Source organism: Magnolia sinica, chromosome 1, assembly GCF_029962835.1.
Source record: "Magnolia sinica isolate HGM2019 chromosome 1, MsV1, whole genome shotgun sequence".
In the NCBI taxonomy this organism is placed as follows: domain Eukaryota; kingdom Viridiplantae; phylum Streptophyta; class Magnoliopsida; order Magnoliales; family Magnoliaceae; genus Magnolia; species Magnolia sinica.
Window position 1 is genome coordinate 138,019,405 of NC_080573.1, and position 19,593 is coordinate 138,038,997.

At 40.6% G+C, this 19,593-nt stretch overlaps 1 protein-coding gene across 1 annotated transcript; it reads right to left on the minus strand.

Moving 5' to 3' along the window:
• Nucleotides 1–6,433: 6,433 nt before the first annotated feature.
• Nucleotides 6,434–12,369, minus strand: LOC131220455 (cytochrome P450 93A3-like). The gene is made up of 2 exons (XM_058215364.1): nt 11,385–12,369; nt 6,434–7,428 (listed from the first exon to the last, which is right to left on the minus strand). The coding sequence occupies exons 1-2, from the start codon at nt 12,291–12,293 to the stop codon at nt 6,784–6,786; spliced, it is 1,554 nt and encodes a 517-aa protein (XP_058071347.1). The 5' UTR covers nt 12,294–12,369; the 3' UTR covers nt 6,434–6,783.
• Nucleotides 12,370–19,593: the final 7,224 nt, after the last annotated feature.

Consider the following 19,593-nt stretch of genomic DNA (forward strand, 5'->3'; position numbering starts at 1 on the left):
CTCTAGAGCACTCATGAAATCCAGGTAATGGTGTATGGCCGAAACGCACCGAACCGCAGAATCACTTGCAGAGGAAGAGTTGTGTGAGTGGCATGTACTTGCGATTTACATTAAAAGGATTCAGGTTCAAGACTATGGTGTCACCTGATTCCTGTAGACCTGTCTTGCTTACTCTAATGTCGGTTCAAGTCTATGGTGACACCGGCACCATTGCACAACTATTACGCTTTAATCCGAAAGGGTTTTATTTTAAAACATGTGGGGGATTGTTATATTTTGTTTTAAAATAGTAGTAAAATTTGAATTTTCAAATTTTCGGTAATTTCCCTCCAATTTTGAAATTGTAGTACTTTTGAGTTTGGGGTTTTGTCCCACATCGGATTTCACAAAGTTAACTATCTTGTATATAAGATAGTATTTTTGCTTAGGGCTTGAGCCCCTTTCAGGGGGCATGTGAATTTGGTCATGTGGAGGGGCTATGCCAATAGCTCTAATCTATGCCATTAACCACACACGCGCGCGCGCGCCGAGCCGAGCCGAGCCGTGCCGTGCCGTGCCGAGCCGAGCCGAGCCGAGTCCGAGTCCGAGTCCGAGTCCGTGTCCGTGTCCGTGTGCGCGTGCGCGACGCGACGCGACGGGACGGGACGGGACGGGCTGGGCTGGGCTGGGCTGGGCGTGGGCGTGGGTGCGGGTGTGGTGTGTGTACTCGCGTGAGTATGTGTATTGCGCCTTTTCATTTTAAACCAGAGAGATGCGTCCCTTCCGGTTGGTCGCCTCGGTTGGGTTTAAACCCAACGGACCTAACCTTTTGAAAAGGGTGCTTATGCACCACTTCGGAGTCTATAAAAAGACATCCGATTCCAGTTTCAAAGATATGAAAAATCTTTCTCTTATAAAACACTCTCTGATATTCGGTTTTAAGCATTTTCTGCTGAGTTCATCATTGAGTCAACTCAGGCACTTTTGGATTAAACCGCAAGTGGTTCGAGCCCGTGTACGGTGAGTGCACCGCGGGACCGGGTCATAGTCGTTGTATCCTCGGAGGTCGATTGCTCTGAAACTGTTGCACTTGGGACGCCGTCAAGTGGTAGACAATCTTTGTTTCAACATTGAAATTATGGGATCGAGTGCTCATGTAATGTGGTTATATATGAGTGTTAAAAAGAAAAAAAAGAAAAAAATGGTGACGGCTGCCTGACGGATCCATATTCCTTTTCTAATCGTTCTCACTACTTGACAAAACAATTCCAGACTACGGTTTCACTATAAATAACAAATTCTACAGCACGGGGGATTCAGATAAGCGTAACTATATTAATATACTTTTCTTTTCATTAGTTTATGCTGATAAAAGACACGATTTGGGGAAGGAGCTACTAATATTTTGAAAGAGAACTCGTAGGCATATCTACAAAGAACACGACCACTATGTTGAAAATGAACCCTTTTTCAAGTTCATCTATCAGACCCTCAAAATACAAACTTGCACAATCAAGATATAGATAGTGGTCTTACACAAAGGAATAATGATCTCATCCAAGGAAAATGATTTGAAATAGTGACTTAGAGTCACGACACGACCTTATTCATTGCCATTTCATGAATTTGTGAATACCATCCAGCCATGTCAAGAAAAAGTGGAAGACACAAGTAAAAGAAAGATGTTGCCATTTCATCCCATCAAGAAGAATGTGTGAGGCAATGCATCTCCATCCATTTACATCAAGGGAGCAAAACTGGCAACAAGTCCGCAAGATTACCATAAGACCATTCACCGGTAGAAATTGGGCTCTGCAATTCAACATAAAACGTAAAAAGATGTACGCATTTTAGAATCTTTGCCATGTTATAAAAATACTTCGAGGAACTATAGGGTCCTGAGCCTCAGCAAATGTGTAGTTTGCTGATACTCCCAATTGGTACGTGGGGCTCATGAGTTGTTGACAGGGCTGTACACGAGCAGAGTTAGCTCGGTAACTCGCTCGACTTGACTCGAAAAAGCTCGATTCGACTCGGTTTGAAACTAAGTTCGAGCCGAGTCAAGCTGATTTTTTGAGCTCGAAAAAATTTTGAACCCGAGTTTGAGCTTGCCCGAGCTCGACTTGAACCCAACTCAAATCGAACTCGGATTGATTCAGTTTGGTGACTTGGTTACTTTAATATTGTTGTTGCTCACCAAGTATTTGATGAAATGACTCAATGAAGTGTGGCTGGTGGAAAGGAAGGTACATATATGAAATGATGGAGAAGGTGAGCCTGAGAAATGATGGACGGATTGGCAGAGTGAATTTATCACGACCATTTCTTTTATGTCCCACAAAGCTTTCGGCCACGGGAAGTTGCTATATGCAAGGTAAATGCTGTATATGCGAACTCGGCTCGATCTTGGCTTGAACTCAGCTCAAACTAGACCGAGCTGCTGACTGAACCGAGCTGAGCTGGCCAATCAGGCTCGAGGACCGAGCATAGGTAAGCAAGTGGCCGAGCCGAGTTGGGCTGTGCCAAGCTCGACTCGGATCAACTCGTGTACACCTCTAGTTGTTGATGTAGACCGTTGACATGATCAACTCACTGCAGTTGGGATGGCCAAAGAATGTCCCACCATGGAAGAGCCTAAACCCTCGAGCAATGTACTATAAGAAGGTGGCTAAGACAATGATGTGGAGCAGGTTGCAGACACTTTCATGGCAAAGATGGACAAGAGAAGGCGTGATCGGAGGTAGAAATAATCGGGACTGTCAGAACCTTAAAACAGTCATATCTTGCAATCCGGGATGAGTTTTTCGATATATTATATATGATTTTGGGGTTGGAGAACCTACTTAAGTCAACCAATCCTGCTATGTTGGGTTGCCATGTCGAATTTGCGAGATTCCATCAGATCATTGGTCAAAAGCCCAATTTATTTTCATTTTTACTATAAATAGTAAGTTTTAGTTTAACTTTTGATCCTTTGAGTTATAGAAGTCATGCCCAATGTGAAAAGGGATTAGAATGGTCTAAGTCTAGTAGGAATAGAGATCATATATAAATAGTAAGTTTACTATTTATGCAGTCAACAGATCTGAATGGTCTAAGTCTAAAATCTATCCTAACTAGTTCCTTATATAAAGAGTTGTAATTTCATTAATTTTTTTTTTTCATCAATCAATTTATTTTGAATTTATTAAAAATTATTTCTACTTTTATTTCCTTATGGATTCGAAGAAGCTCTGTGAGGAGTCCAGAGAGCTTAGTAGATTCGGAGTAGATATCCTCTAAGGAAGACGGTGATCCACCTCATCACATCTCTCCCTGCATCAGACAAATAGAGAAATGGTCTATCCAATCAATGGTCTGGATAATCAAACCATGTATACAAATTTGGGAGGATGAGCAAGCCCAAAGCTCGCTTATGCTTAGGACCACATAATTCCTAATTAGTAATATTAAAGAAGAGTGCACCATCTACTTTAATCGATCATAAACGACAAGATCAAATCCATGAAGAATATAGGGTGACTACTTTATGCTCCCAAGTATTGAATAAGATTTAGTTTCAAAATAAAACTAACAGAAAGTTAAATGAGTCATTTTATGTTTTTACATTTAAAATGAACAGAGAAAAGAACACGTGCAGTACAAAGGCTGAGATTTTAAATTATAACTTGTTGCCTCCATTTATAGGGCGTTCCTATACTACCTATACCTTGGCTAACCGGAATTGGCTCTTACTAGATCTGGCCTTTTTCTTGAAGATCCAGATCCACTTGGTTTCAGGTACCCGTTGGGCACAAATGGAGCCGTTGAATTTAGGTTTTGAGTTCGGTTGGGGATAAATAAGAGCATATATTTATATTAGCACGTGCTACTTTAACACCTGCATGCTCTATAAGCCGGCTTTCTTATATGTGCCGGCTTAAGAAACCTAATTTTGTTGTTAAATATTTTATTTATTTATTTATTTATTTTTTATAATATATAATAGAACTAGAACTAGGAAAACTAATTGGATTTGACCTGGATTCAGTTGGACCCGATTTTAAACCGGGCTGAAAAAGCTACACCCAATTCAAACCAGATTTCTTAACGGGTCCAAGAAATGCGACCCAAATCCATTAAAATTAAGTTGGGTCGATCAGGTACCCATTGACAGCCTTATCGATTTACAAGCAAATTATGGTCACCAACCAGAGTAGTTATCATAACTAATAATGAATAAAGAATCCGTGACATCAGTTTATGTTTTAATATATAGGCTACTAATTTTATATAATAAGAGCTACAATAAACTTTCATTTAATTTTACAGTTAGTACTGATGATATATTCAGTTTGTCTTATTAGCGTAGGTGTTTGTCAATTATGAAAGCCGCTGAACTTCAAACACGAGTGGAGAAAGAGGGCTAGGCCCAAGAGGACTCTCAGGGACAGGGGAAGATGGGTTGGTAATGATGCTAGGGGCGGAACGAAATAATGTCCTTGAGCATTCTCAAGCCTTGATTGGGCCCATCTCTTCATTCACAGTGCATTTGCAGAAAAGCTTTGGCTATTCTTTGGTAGAATTTTCAGCATTCCCTCTTTACAAGCTCTTTGGATTGAAGCCAAGATGAATCAATGGTGGCTCACAACTCCAACTGGTGGCAGAATCTCTTCCCTCTGTAACTTTGTCCCTAGCTTGGTTCTTTGGGAAATTTGAAAAGCAAGAAACGAGGCTAAATTTGATGGTAGAATTATGTCGCAGGCAGCCTCATTTTCTCGAGTAGGCTGGTGGCTCAAAGAACTAGGGATGAGCTTAAAGATCCCCGTAGTGACTAAGAAGTCTTGTCAATTGATCTTGAGAAATTTGAGGATATGCCCAATGATCCAACCCCGCCCCACGTTGGAAGTGATTAGATGGGCTAGCTAGACCGTCAGCTGGCTAGGCTAAACTAAATATAGATGGGTCGGCTCAGGGAAACCCAGGTCCCTCTGGAGGTGGAGGTATATGCAGAAATGAGGAAGTTGCTTTTCTATTTGCATTTTCTGAGGGGTATGGGCAGGGTACCGGTAATCTTGCAGAATTTCGTGTAGTGTAGGATGGCTTGATCCATTGTTTAAACCATGGCCTGTCAATGATTGAAGTGGAATCTGATTCAAGGTTGGTAGTGGACATCCTCAACAATACATCCAGACTGTCCTGGATTTGGAGGAATTGGAGCACTAGAATCTCCAGTTTGAAGCAGAGGGGGCACCTTGTGTTTTGGCACGTTCCGAGAGAAGGAAACGCTCCGGCTGATGGATTGGCAAAGCTGGGGAGCAAAAGTCAGACATCTTCGTTCTTTGCCCAGGCCTCAATGCTTCTGCCGTCGATCTGAGGGCTGGTGTTCTTAGATAAGGTTTGCCTGGGTTCCATCAGGAAATCTTGAGCCAGGCCTTACTAGGCTCCCTTTATATTTTCAGTTTCTCTTATGATAGACCTTCCCATGGCCTTGTTTTGGGAGGTTTGAATAGTTGTTCAGGCTTTGTAAAGCTTTATACATGAAATAGAAATCTTCTTAAAAAAAATAATAAAAAAAAAATCCTTGATTGGGCCAGCTGACATGGCATGAACAGGTGTAAAATTAAAGATCAGGATTAGGATTCGAGTCAAACATCAACCTTCCCTCTTGTCTCAAGGTGAGGCAAGGAATTCAATCAAATGTTTATTGTTAAGCAAGAAGTTGAACCAGCTGCTCTGCCTATTAAGTAAGGCCATGTAACCCTATGGGTCCGTTCCCTAGTGTTGGGAGCACTGTGACTTATAGTGGTCATAGTTATATTGGTTCACTTAGACAATGCAGTCAATAGATCTGAATGGTCCATTAAGTCCAAAACATACTTCATGAGCTATAAACCATGCAAGAATTGAACTGATCAGGAGATCAAATCCATCCCTGGTTTGGCCTTATTTTCTATAGCCATCGTTCTTCGGAGTCATGGATGGGATGGTTTACTATTGCCTAGCAAAAGTCGTTCTTCATAATGATAAGCAACCCCAACAAGTAGCTGGATCAAATTGTTGATTAGACCCATTCTTGTGTAAACAATCTTGGCTATCAATATTAAGGCCATTGATGAAATGGTTAATATTTGTTAGATTACCGTGATGTGTGCATGGTAGCACATGAAATGGCCATTGGACGTAACAAACAGTTACTTCAATAGATTCGACTAAGTGTCCCAATGCATGCAACTAGGAGCATTATAACTTATTCAGAAAATTCCTGAACCGAAAGATCTCCAAGAAGGAGATTTTTCACAATTAGCTTAGCTTAGATTGGACCCATCCTGATAAACAGCTCTCCCACATTGTGATTCTAACTTTAGAGCAGTGAATCCAACATGTAGAGAGTGTGGGACCATCAAAATTAGGATTAGGCTTAATCCCAAATTAGCTAGAATCCTGTTCAAATAAGCCGTACTTGCACTAAGCAAAACATTTATTTCACGCTTGCAATAATCCTTCCCATCGCAGATTCCAATTATAAGAACAATATTTAAAAAAGCTGATTAAAAGTATTGTGCGGATGGAAGACACGTGCAACATGCACGCGCCAACATTAGGTACAAGGATACTAATTGCTAAGCCCACAAGCACGTGCCAAAATGGCATGCTCGCCACAATCATTGCTACGATGTGTGGATCTTCTTATTTTTAAACAGGAATATGTAAGACAATGTGGCCAACCTGATGGAAAGCGTGAATCTCATACATGTGTCCCTTGCTGGCATGTGTGGTAGTTCCACACGCATGTGGGCATTACAAATTCGAGTGTTTCAGAAATCAGTTGAAAGGAACGAGATTTGCACGTGCTATGGGGACACACATCAAGGGATGTGCCCTAGTAAGTGACAATCCTGGGCCCTCCGTCATATTAACAGTTTTAGTCTCTCCGTCAATCACAACTGTCCAGTCAAAGCATTGGATCATGGAAGCGAGCATCGTTTGTACAACCTCAAGTGCTAGAGAAGTGCCTGGGCAGCCTCTCTGTCCGCTCCCAAACGGCAAGAAATGGAAATGCTGCCCCCTAACGTCCACGTGGTGATTCGGGTTGCTTTCATTGGACGGCATGAATCTCTCGGGACGGAATTCAAGTGGGTTAACCCAATAGTTGGGGTCCCTTCCAATGGCCCACGCATTGATGAACACTTGGGTGTTAGCTAGTACATCATAGCCTCCGATTTTGCAATCTCTAGTGGATTCTCTAAGAATCACTGGGATCGCCGGGTGCAATCTGACTGTTTCTTTGACAATTGCCTGGAGGTAAGGAAGGTTTTGGACGTCGGATTCTTCGACCAATTTATTTTTCCCGACAACTGAATCGATCTCTACCCTTGCTTTTTTGAATATGTCAGGATGATTGATGAGCTCCGCCAAGGCCCATTCCATTGTGATTGCAGTCGTATCAGCTCCCCCCACAATGATATCCTGTAGAAGATTCCAAAGAATAGTATAATACTCATCCGACCGAAAATGAGCAGGATCGAAGACTCAAGTAAACCACGCAGGAGGGAAAGTTGGGGAAAGAAATGCCTACCTTGAAACGTTTCAGGCTCATATGCCATCCAAACTATTTATAAGTTCATTCTCAATGAGATGAATTGAAAACACAAAAATTTAAGCCTGATACAAAACTTTTGTCGCCATGCAAAAATTTCAACTCTGGTCATTCAATCCCCAATCGCCGTTGTTTCCTCTTGTGTGGCCTACTTGAGTCTTCGATTTGATTCATTTTTTTTTTGTTATAAGTCTTAAAATGAGCTCTGAAAATGGATGGATTTGGTGGATTTCTCACAAACAGCACAGTGAGCCCTACCTAGCTTTCCAGCGCAGAACTTTCAGCGAAAGTGTTTGCAGGAGATCTGCCTCCCCATCCAACTTATTGATTATGTTACGCAGGCATGAAAAAAGGATCACACAAATATCAGCTTAATCCAAAACTTTCATGTCCTAAGAAGTTTTTAATGGTGAGTGTTCAATCACCACTGTTTTTCAATGTGTATTCCACATGAGATATATATATCTACCTCACTTTTCAACTTGTTATGGGTAAAAATGGACAGACTAGACAACTGGATGAGGGAGAACAAAGAACATTCAAAAGAATGTAGCTCGGTCTCGACTGTTGAGCATAACCTTTGTAAACAACTCAAGTATTTATCACAAGTACTGACCTTGGCTTGGCTGATGTCTCACTGTTGTGACCGAAGAATGACCACACGAACAACGAACGGCCATGAGTGTTGACCCGACCTGCCTCGAAGTAGAGTATTGACCACGATCGACAGTATAACTTTGTCTATAAGACATCAACCCAGTTGACCTATAGGTCATCCTGGGTCTATCGCGATCTCCTGGGATCCCAACCACTTGGAGATCTTATTGAAAGAAGATCTCGAAGAGATATTGACGAGGATCTCCAGAAGACAACTACGACACATTCGGAAGATGACTCACTCCGGAATATGCATTTATCATACAAAGGTATTGCCGTATATGTTACCGGCATCAAAATGCTATAAATAATAGCCTTACCAATGATGAAAGATATGCACAAAAACTCTAGTTCTACTAGACCTAAAGTGCCTGTTGTAACTTTGGCATCAAAGGGTACCCTACCATAGTCAGGTTCCCATTGTTATTTGGTTTGGTAGGTACTCGACAGTCCAACAAGGGCATTCAAATCTCAGTGTCAATAGGGCTCATTCCTTAAAATGAGCTCATAAAGGGGTTAACGATGTGAATAAAATACATACATCATAGTAAGGCTCATGTAGCTTTTTCACTAACCACAGCCTTGTTTGCTACCTACGCATTCCGAGTCCGTCGTCATAGATGTGATGTACAAGTCCGATGTCATCTAATAAATAAGGTAGATGCAAATCACTTGGTGACTTCAATAGTGAGTTGCATTCACACTGTCTTGAGAAATTGACCACTGTAAACGCCACCTTTTACCCAGCGTCTTTTTAACATGCTCCCAAGCTTTACTTTCCCAAAGTAAACTATTCTCTATTGACACATTATTTACAAATGAAAATACCCTTGCATTCACAACCTATAGCTACCAATTATAACAGTATCTATAGCTATTTCGCCACCGTGAATGCAAAGATATTTTTGTCTGCAAATAGTGTCAGTACAGAATGGTTTAATTTGGGAAAGTAAAGGTTGGAAGCGCGTTGAAAAGACGCCGAGTAAAAGGTGGCATTTCGGGTGGTTAATTTCTCCACGGTCGTTTGACAGCTCATTTTTTGCATGATCCAATTGATAAGGTAGATGCAAATCTGGATCACACGGCCAATAGATCCCAATAGATAAGGTAGATGCAAATCTGGATCACACAACCAATAGATAAGGTAGGTGCAAATCTGGATCACACAAAGGAAATAGTGGTGATTGAATATCCACAGTTAAAAATTTCCTTGGGACCGCTAGAATGTTTATTTGTCATCCAACCATGATAAGTTCACAAAGAATTGGACGAAGGGACCATCCAAATATCAGCTTGATCGAAAACTTCTGTGGTTCAGGAGAAGTTTTTAATGGTCAATCACCACTGTTTCCTGTGGTGTGGCCCAGCTGAGATTTGGAATTGTTTCAGTTTTTGGATCACGCTTAAAATGAGATATCACAACGGATGGTGTGGATGCATGGCACATGCGTCAAGGTAGACCTCACAGTTGGGCATCATCTGAACTCGGTGGATCCAGCGATGTACCGAAGCCGCCCCCACAAGCTTACAGAAACGGATTGGCTACTCCCCCTGCCACCAGCCTCGTGGCTGGTGTTCGGTGCTATGTGGGACCCACCATGATGTATGTATTTCATCCATTCCGTTCATCCATTTTTATAGATCATTGTATGGCTTTATCCCAAAAATGAGAGGGATATAAACCTCAGTGGACCACACCACAAGAAAACAATAGTGATTGGATATCCACCATTTAAATACTCCTAAGGCCCACTGTACTGTTTATTTGACATCGAATATGTTGATTAGGTCATACAAACCCAGATGAACGGAAAAAGCAAATATCAGCTTGATCCAAAACTTTTATGGGCCCTAAAATTTTTTTAATGGTCGATGTTCATTCAACACTGTTTTCTGTAATGTGGTCCACTTGAGATTGTGATATACCTAATTTTTTAATCTCATATCATAAAATGATCCAGAAAATTAGATAAACGACATGGATGAAGCACATATATCATGGTGGGGCCCACAGAGCACCGACCACCAGCCAATGGTCGGTGGCAGGGGAGCAACCAATCTGTTTGGCTACTCTCCCTGCCACCAGCCTAGTGGCTGGTGTTCGGTGCTATGTGGGCCCCACCATAATGTATGTATTTCATTCATTCTGCTCATCCATTTTTACAGATCATTTTATGGCTTTATCTCAAAATGAGAGGGATATAAACCTTAGTGGACCACACCACAGGAAAACAATAATGATTGGATATCCACCATTTAAATGCTCCTAAGGCCCATTATACTGTTTATTTGACATCCAATATGTTGATTAGGTCATACAGGCCCATATGAACAAAAAAAAACAAATATTAGCTTGATCCAAAACTTTTATGGCCCCTAAAAAGTTTTTAATGGTTAGTGTTCATTCAACGTTTTCTGTAATGTGGTCCACTTGAGATTGGGATATACCTAATTTTTGGTCTCATACCATAAAATGATCTAAAAAAATAGATGGACAGCATGGATGAAACACATACATCATGGTGGGGCCCATAGACCACTGACCACCAACCAGGTGGCGGGGGAGTAGCCAATCCGTTTCCTAGTCTTACATAAATGGATTGGCTACTACCCCTGCCACCCGTGCCGTGGCTGGTGTTCGGTGCTTTGTGGCCCCATCATGATGTATGTATTTCATTTATTATGATTTTATCCCAAAAATGAGAGGGATATTAACCTCCGTGGACCACACCACATGAAAACAATAATGATTGGATATCTACCACTTAAATGCCCCTAAGGCCCATTGTACTGTTTATTTGACATCCAATAGGTTAATTAGGTTAAATATGTTAATTAGGTTATATAGACCCCGATGAACGGAAAAAAGCAAATATCAGCTTGATCCAAAACTTTCGTGGCCCCTAAAAAGTTTTTAATGTTCGAAATTCATTCAACACTGTTTTCTGTACTGTGGTCTACTTGAGACTGGGATATACCTAATTTTTGGTCTCATATCATAAAATGTTCTAGAAAAATAGATGGATGGCATGGATGAAACACATACATCATGGTGGGGCCCACAGAGCACCGACCACTAGCCAATGGCCGGTGGCAGGGGGGAGTAGCCAATCCGTTTCCTAAGTTTACTAGCGCAAGCCGTACGAAAAGCCAAGGTGAATGGGCTTACAGTGATGAAAGCTTTGATGTTGTCCCTCGTCAGTTTCATCTCGGCGCTCTCATCTTCCGATATGTCGAGTAAAATATCGAGAATATCCTTCACACCATCGCCTCTCTCCATCTTCATCTTCCTCCCTTCTTCACGCTCTTTGATGATCCTCTCCATCATCGCATCGAATCTCCTGTGCACGTCCTTGTACCTCTTCTTCAGTCCCTGCAAATCCAAATTCCGACAAAACCCGATGTAATCCGATACGTTGAACGTGCCAACCAGCACCGTCACATCATGTACCAGCTTCCCCACTTCCTCTGCCTCCCCTTCCGTGTCCGAACATATCCGGCTTATCGTCATCCTCGATATTATGTTGTTCGTTATCGTTATGAGATCTTGGCCAACGTTGACTGCTTCTCCGCCGTTGGATTTCTTATGTATCAGTCGCAAGAATCGCCGGATCTCTTCGTGGCGGATGGGCTGGAGCTGATCGAGCGTGCGCCCGCCTAGAAGCTCGGACATGCAGATCTTCTTCATGAACTTCCAGTAGGGGCCGTATGGAGCGAAGGAGAAGTCAGAGGAGCCGTAGGTGAGGTAGCGGACGGCTGAGGATTGAGGTCGGGATGCGAAAGCGGCCTCGTGGGTTTTGAGGATTTCTCTCGCGGTGTCAGCGTTGGATGCGACGACAGCGGGGACGGAGCCGAGGCGGAGGTAGATCAACGGGCCGTAGCGCTTGGAGAGCTTGTGGAAGGCTTGTTGAGGGATGGGAGCGATGAGGTGGAGGTGTCCGATGATCGGGAGAGCTATTGGGCCCGGCGGAAAGTGGCGGGCCGTGGTTCGGAAATTGGAGAAGATGGTCCAGACAAGGACAGTGGAGATGAGCCAGATGAGGAAGAGGATGGCGTACGATTGGAGGTCGCTAGCCATGGTTTGGGTGGAGAGTAGAGAGGATTGGGAATATAGAGCTGATCAGATGCAATTGTTCGTAGACTTTTTAAAGAGGATTGAAATGAGAGTGGAAATGAATGCCGGCCGAGTTGGGCGCGGATTGCGTACTGATCCCGCCCCTACGGACGTCGCTATGGGAAGCGGATTGGCTGGTGTACCACACACCAGCTTGACGTCACCAAGTTCTGTGGGTCCCATCATGAGGTATGTGTTATATCCAAACCGTCCATCCATTTGGCAAGCTCGTCATAAGGCTTGAATCGAAAAATAAGACAGATATAGAGATCATATGGACCACACTGCAAAAGGAAGTGGGGGATCCAACATCTACCATTGAAATCCTCTCGAGGTTACAGAAGTTTTGGATCATTATGATATTTGTTTTTCTTCTTCATTGAGGCCTTTGTAACCTTATGAACAGACTGGATGGAAAATAAATTTTATGGGAGCCCTACAAATGTTTTAACGGTGAGAATCATTATTGCCGCTGCTATTTGTGGTGTTGTTAGTTTGAGTTTTTGATATGATTCATTTTTTGGCTCATGATCTAAAATGATCTCGAAAAATGGATGAATGGTGTGGATATACATTTTGGGGCCAAGTAACTTTGATCTCCTTTGAAATGTTCATACAACTAGAGCTGGAGGAGTGTATATGCCCTCGTCTTCGCACAACATGAACCCACACCAGCTATATCAATGGTGTGTAGTGCACCAGCTAATCTGCTTCCCGCGGTGGGTAGAGGTGGGCATGGGACAATTCGATCTAGCTAACTTGACTCGTCGGACTTAGTTCGATCCGACTCGACTCGAACTGAATGGGTGAGTCGGTCCGTACTGAGTAAACTTCACCCAATCTGAACTTCAACAAAGTCGAGTTCGAGTTACTTAGTAAATCGATTTGAAACTCGATCCAGTTAGACTCAACTCGATCTGAAACTTGACTCGACCCGACTCTCTAATCCTATCCTGACCCGATCCCAACCTCCCTCCCTCCCTCTTCCAAACCCGGCAACTACCCACCACCATCACCCTCCTCCTTCTCCTCCTCCTCTCTCTCCTCTCCACTCCCTCCCTCCCTCATCTCTCAATCCGACTCAGTGCCGACTCGACCCGACTTGGTACTTCTGACTGGATCAGACTCGGTCTGGATTAGTCCAGGATAGACCTAACTCGGATCAAGTTAGGCATGCTGGACTCGGTATCAAGTCGGATCGAGTTCGGGTTAGGCCTATTTCAAAACCAAATTGAGTCAAGTTAGCCCTAACTCGGTTCGACTCGACTCGTTGCTCAGCTCTACTGGTGGGTGCTTCATGGGTCCCACCAAGATGTATGTGTTTTATCCATTCTAACTCATTTCATGAAATGATCTAAACATAAACTAGATCTAAACCTTAGGTGGACCACACCACAGTGGTGATTAAACACCTACCATTGAAAATTTCCTAAGGCCCATTATAATATTTATTTACCATTCAATTGGTTGATTACGACACACATAATTGGACATTCTGGTGAAGGGAAAATACAAATATAAACTTGATCCAAAACTTTGGTAACCTCTGAAAAGTTTTTAATGGTGTGCATTAAATAACCCTAGTTTTTGGCACTTGTTATGGTTCCTTAGTTCGTAGACTCTCTTGAATTCCAAGATGAGGTAACAATAAAAAAAAGGAGACATTTAAAACTCAAGTTGGCCAAATCACAGGAAAAAGTACGTAGGACCTCCCTAGTCCACCACAATGTTTATATTCCATCAATACTATTTATTAGTTTAGTTTTATTGGATGAACTAAAAGCACAATCATATTAGCCTGATCCAAAACTTCTATGGCCTTGTGAATGTTTCAACCTTAGATATTCAATTCTCATTGCTTCTTGACACAGGGATGAACGTGATGAGGTTGGTCATCGTCTTCCTTAAGGATAACTACTTTGAATCCATGAAGCTTCTCTGAAGCTTTCCTGTGTCAATTAGTATCAAAGCCCAAGATGGAGAGTTATACTTAAATTAAAACATACTATAAATAGTAAAAACGAAATTAAAACGAAATTAAAACATGAATTCGACCGTCGATCCGATGGTATTTTGCAAATTTGGTGTGGGCAACCCGGTGTAGCGGGTTGGGTGGCTAAAGTAGCTCGTCCTACCCCAAAATCATATACAGAGCGTCCAATAGCTTATTCCAATTTGAGAGATACGTTCGTTTTAAGTTCTGACAGTCTAGATCACTTCTATCATTGACGGGGCCTTTTCTGATCTATCTTGGCCATGAAACTGTCCGCAACCCACTCTACATCAGTGGTTCAATTGTGTTTTGAATTTAACTCATTTTTAGGGCATATCCTAACCTAATCTGTCAAAATATATGGACAAAATGGATTTCTCATAAACATCAATTGCCTCACCTGCAGGGCTATGTCTAGCGGACGAAACGGATGAGTGGATATAACAAAAACGTCGTGGTGGGCTCCACGCAGCATTGGGTAACGGGGGAGCCGTGTAACCTGGGTTACAGGCAGGTTGTGTCCCTTTCAACCCAAGAACCTTTCTCCGTCGTGCAGAGCAAGCTTTGTGGGACCCACCATGATTTATTTATTATATCTACACCGTCCATCCATTCCAACGGCTCATTTTAGTACATGAGCCCAAACATGAGGTAGATCAAGAGCAGTAGCGGATCACACCACAGGAAATAGCTGGGATAATGGTACCCACCATTGAAAGCTTTCTAGGAACCGCCTGGATATTTATTTCTCATCCAACCTGTTCACAAAGTCACTGAAGGTAAAACTCAATTATTAGCTTGACCTGTCTCCAAAAAGTTTTTAATGGTGGGCATCCAATCCACACGGTTTCGCTTTGGATCTGCCTCATGTTTACGTTCACACTATAAAATCAGCTTTAAAAAAATGGATGAACGGTGTAGATAAAACTACCCTTCCATGGGGACGCGCTTGTCCAATTCAAACCTGAAGAGTTTATAAAAAGGACCGAAATAATGGCAATTAGAAGAACGGTTTGGATCATTCGATGAGAAAACAGATTAAGCGACTAAGTTCCCGATGTATTCTTGTCTGGACGTACTTTAGCAAACTTCGGTAATGATTAAAAGCGTGGTCTTTTTCATTATTGTTTATTAATTTTATATTCCAAACTCATGGTTTTGTGTTTCGTGTCTTACATATGTTTGTTTAAAATACAAAGTCTATAAGCCATTTGTAGGCAGATGCTTTTTCTTTCTCAAGAGTTCCGGCTAGCCCACTTGTCAGGCGGGCCACAATTCTCAAATCAAATGGCTGGTCAAGGATAGTTTGGAAAGCTGTCCACGGTGCTATATATATGATAAATATAGTTTCCCTTTCGATGAAATAAATATTTGACGATTTAAATTGATTTATTTGAACCCAGGTTTTAAAATCTTTAAATAGTTTACTGATTTAAATTTAATTTTTAAAAAAAAAAAATTCAACGAGATTTTCCTGCTATATGATACTATAGCGAGAAAAAAAATGTCAAAATCCAAAAATCTTCTTAGATATTCCCATGCTAAGAAATTGCCGCAAGATTTGTCTCTATGGTTGTCCATTTTCGATTTTCAGGGTATTATCATCAGCCGTCTAAGCCCTCGGGTTATTGTTACGGATGGCTTACCTGTTTGCCATTTAACCAAAGCAAGACCTTTTCAAAGTTAAGAACAGCTTTCGTGGAGAGTAAAAAAAGAAATGTAGTTTCTCCGTCATCTGTGGAATCATTTTCCACCCACTTGTTTTTTATTTATTAATTATTATTATTATATAAATTTGGCAAATCCGGTTTCTTTATTAAGAGGAGATTTCATTTACTTTAGCTCTTTCAAAGCACAAGCAACTCTATCAAGCTATAAGCTTCTTTTAAAAATACTAATTTAGAAAAAGAATTTTCATAGCCTTATAATTACAATTAGGGGCTGTTGGTTTGTTTGTTTGTTTGTTTGTTTTTTAAATTCACCCTTAGATATTTTGAATCAAAATGATATTTGTGTTTTCTCCCATTCCATGTCTATATGATTTTATGACCATGTTGGATGACAAATAAATAATCTTATGAGCTCTAGAAAAAAAAAAAAACTTTCAATGGTGAAAGCTTTATGATCACAATTTTTTGTAGTGTGAGTTACTTGAGCTTTAAATTTGCCCCATTTTTTGGCTCATGCCTTAAAATGTTCCACTAAATCAGATGAACAACATGAATATGTTACATACATCATAGTGGGGCTCACAAATTTAAGTTGGTCCTTTAAGAATTGATTTTTGAGATGAAAATACTCACCTAAAATTAAATAAGCGTGTAGAGTAATAATAACCTATTTATTAGGTATTTACAGTGGAAATAAAAAATCAAACAACCCTCCATTGTTTATTGTATGATGAACTGCATTGCTGATATTGATCATGTGTCAATGCACCACATGTGCCACTATTCTCCTTCACTTGTACTCTACATGTGATACATATTGCATCCATCTTCAAATGTTCTACATGTTTCACATGCTACGGTGTTAGCATGTGCATTTCACTATGTGAAAAATGGAAAAAAATGACGGATTAGCTGTGACGTCAAGTTTGATGATGATTCTTTGTTTCATAAGGAAAAACACAAGGAACCAAAAAAATCAACGGTGATCGATGTTGAAATTGACAATGGTAAAACACATGATGAAGTTGAGCAGTAGCAAAATGTACAAGATTAGGTGGAGCAGTTACTTATGAGGAGAAATCTACTTAGGGATCATATATTACTGATAGGATATAGAGATGACTCGAATATTGCATTCGCTCTTATTACGGATGAGGGGGATCCGTCTACCTTTCAAGAAGCACTGGATGACCCAGATACTGTGAAGTGGTTGACGGAGACGTAAGACGAGATGCACTCTCTATATAAGAATTAGACATGGGAGATTGTAGAATTTTCTGTTGGGCGTAAAGCGATTGGGTCCAAGTGCATTTACAAGAAAAAATAGGATAGGTATAAGGCAAGATTGGTTATGAAAGGGTATGCGTAGAAGGAGGGTGTTGACTTTAGTGAGATTTTCGCGCTTGTAGTCAAATAGGTATTTGTCAGGTTTATGTTGGCACTGGTTGCCCAATATAACCTTAAACTGGAACAAATGAATGTTAAGATTGCTTTTCCTACACGAGGAATTGGAAGAACGGATCAACACAAAACAAACATAGGGGTTCGAAGAAAATGGGTAGGAGAATAACGTTTGCTTGTTAAGAAGGTTGTTGTATGATATGAAATTGTTGCTTAAGTTGTGGTATAAAAAATTTGATACTTTCATAGTGAGTCAGTGATTTACTAGGAGTGAATATAATCACTGTGTATACTTTAAGATACTAAGTAATGGATAATTCATTTGATTGACATTATATACTGATGACATGCTTATCGTCAATTAAAGCATGTCTGAGATTAATTTATTGAAGACTTAACTATCATGGACATTCAAAATGAAAGATTTGGGGGCTAGAAAGAAGATTCTCGGTATAAACATACATAGAGATATGGAGAGGAGTAGATTAGAATTATCTCAGGCAGAGTATCTTAAGAATGTATTCTTTAAGTTTGAAATGGATTAGGCCAAGCTAGTGAGCACACCCTATGCTGCTCACTTTAGACTTTCTTCAGAGCAATGTATTATTATAGATACAGAAAAGTAATTTATGTCTTGTGTGTCATATTCGAGCGCGGTTGACAATTTAATGTATAACATGGTCTTTACAAGATAGAATATTTCACTTGCAGTCAATATTGTCAGCATATATTGTCAAATCCCGACAAGAAACATTAGAAAGCAATGAAATGACTACTTTGTCATCTATGAGGTACAACCGACTGCGCCTTGACATTTCAGAAATCAGAGGGAAAGTTGGTAGACTATGTGGATTCTAATTATGAAGGGAATGCAGATAACAAAAGGTCGACTTTCGGCTACTCGTTTGCATTATCGAGTGGAATGATCATTTGGATAAAGAAGCTTTAATTTGTGGTTGCACTTTTTACAATATAAGCTGAGTTTATGGTGGTGATGGAAATTTTCAAGAAAGGTGTTTGGTTGAGAGGAATGATGAATGAACGTAGGCTTCAGTAGGATGTTGTGTTGGTTAATTATGATAATGAAAGCGCGATCAATTTGAGGAAAAATTCAGTTTACCATTGTCGTACTAAGCATATTGATGTTAATCATCATTTTATATAAAGTTCTTAAGGAAGTTAGTGTGACTCTTGAGAAGATCCATACAAGTGTCAATCCGGTGGATATGTTTATAAAGATGGTTCCCACAGAGAAGTTTTGATTTTATTCGACTTTTTAGAGTTTGACAAAATATTACCGAAGATGGAGTTTGTACAAAAAGCGATGACAGTGATGAAGCTATAATTGAGGTGATTAGAGATGGAGCTTGGAGTTGTGGTTCATGAACGAAGATTAAAGCCATGGTAGACATTGTTATGAGATATCTTAAATCTGTACATGAAACAGGTGTTCGATCGATTAATCACCTTGGTCGATCAATCGAGTGAATTCTGAATTATACAGATTGGTCTCTTGAAAGTTTTGGACTGGCTCAATCGATTGAACTCTTGGGTCAATCGATCAACTATTTAGAAAATACCTCTAAACTCTCTCTCGAGTTTTGAGCGTGTTCAATCACTTAAACATGTTGGCTCATTCAATCGCGAAATGGTCAATCGGTGACGATCAATCGATGCTTCGATCGACGACGCATGTGATTTTGTAGAATTGCATAGTTTGTTTACTATTCCGAATGCGACACTATATATATGAGGGTATAATACGGGATTAGGGCATCCTAACTTATTCTAATTGGGACCTAAATGTTTATAGGATTTGGAGAGAAGAAAATTAGGAGTGTTGATGTTGTAAATTCTTTTATTCTTTCGTAATTCATTTATCATAGTGATTTGTTGTCATTTTGTGCTGTGTTTTTTTCCTGTAAGGATTTTCTCACGTAAAAGCTCGTGTGTTTTTTGTGTTTGTATTTGCTTACCTACGTTTATCTTTTGATTATTTGATCTAAATTTGGGGTTTGCTTCTACAGCTTTTTCAACCGAATCCATTTTTCCACTTTTTCCTATACAATGTGTAAGTGCTGAAGCGGCATTTTCCTTCAATTATCCCACTAGTTGCATTTATACATAGGAAATCACTATTTTAGAGCAATGAATTTGACATGTGCAGGGCACGAGTCACACTAAAATTAGGATTAGGCTT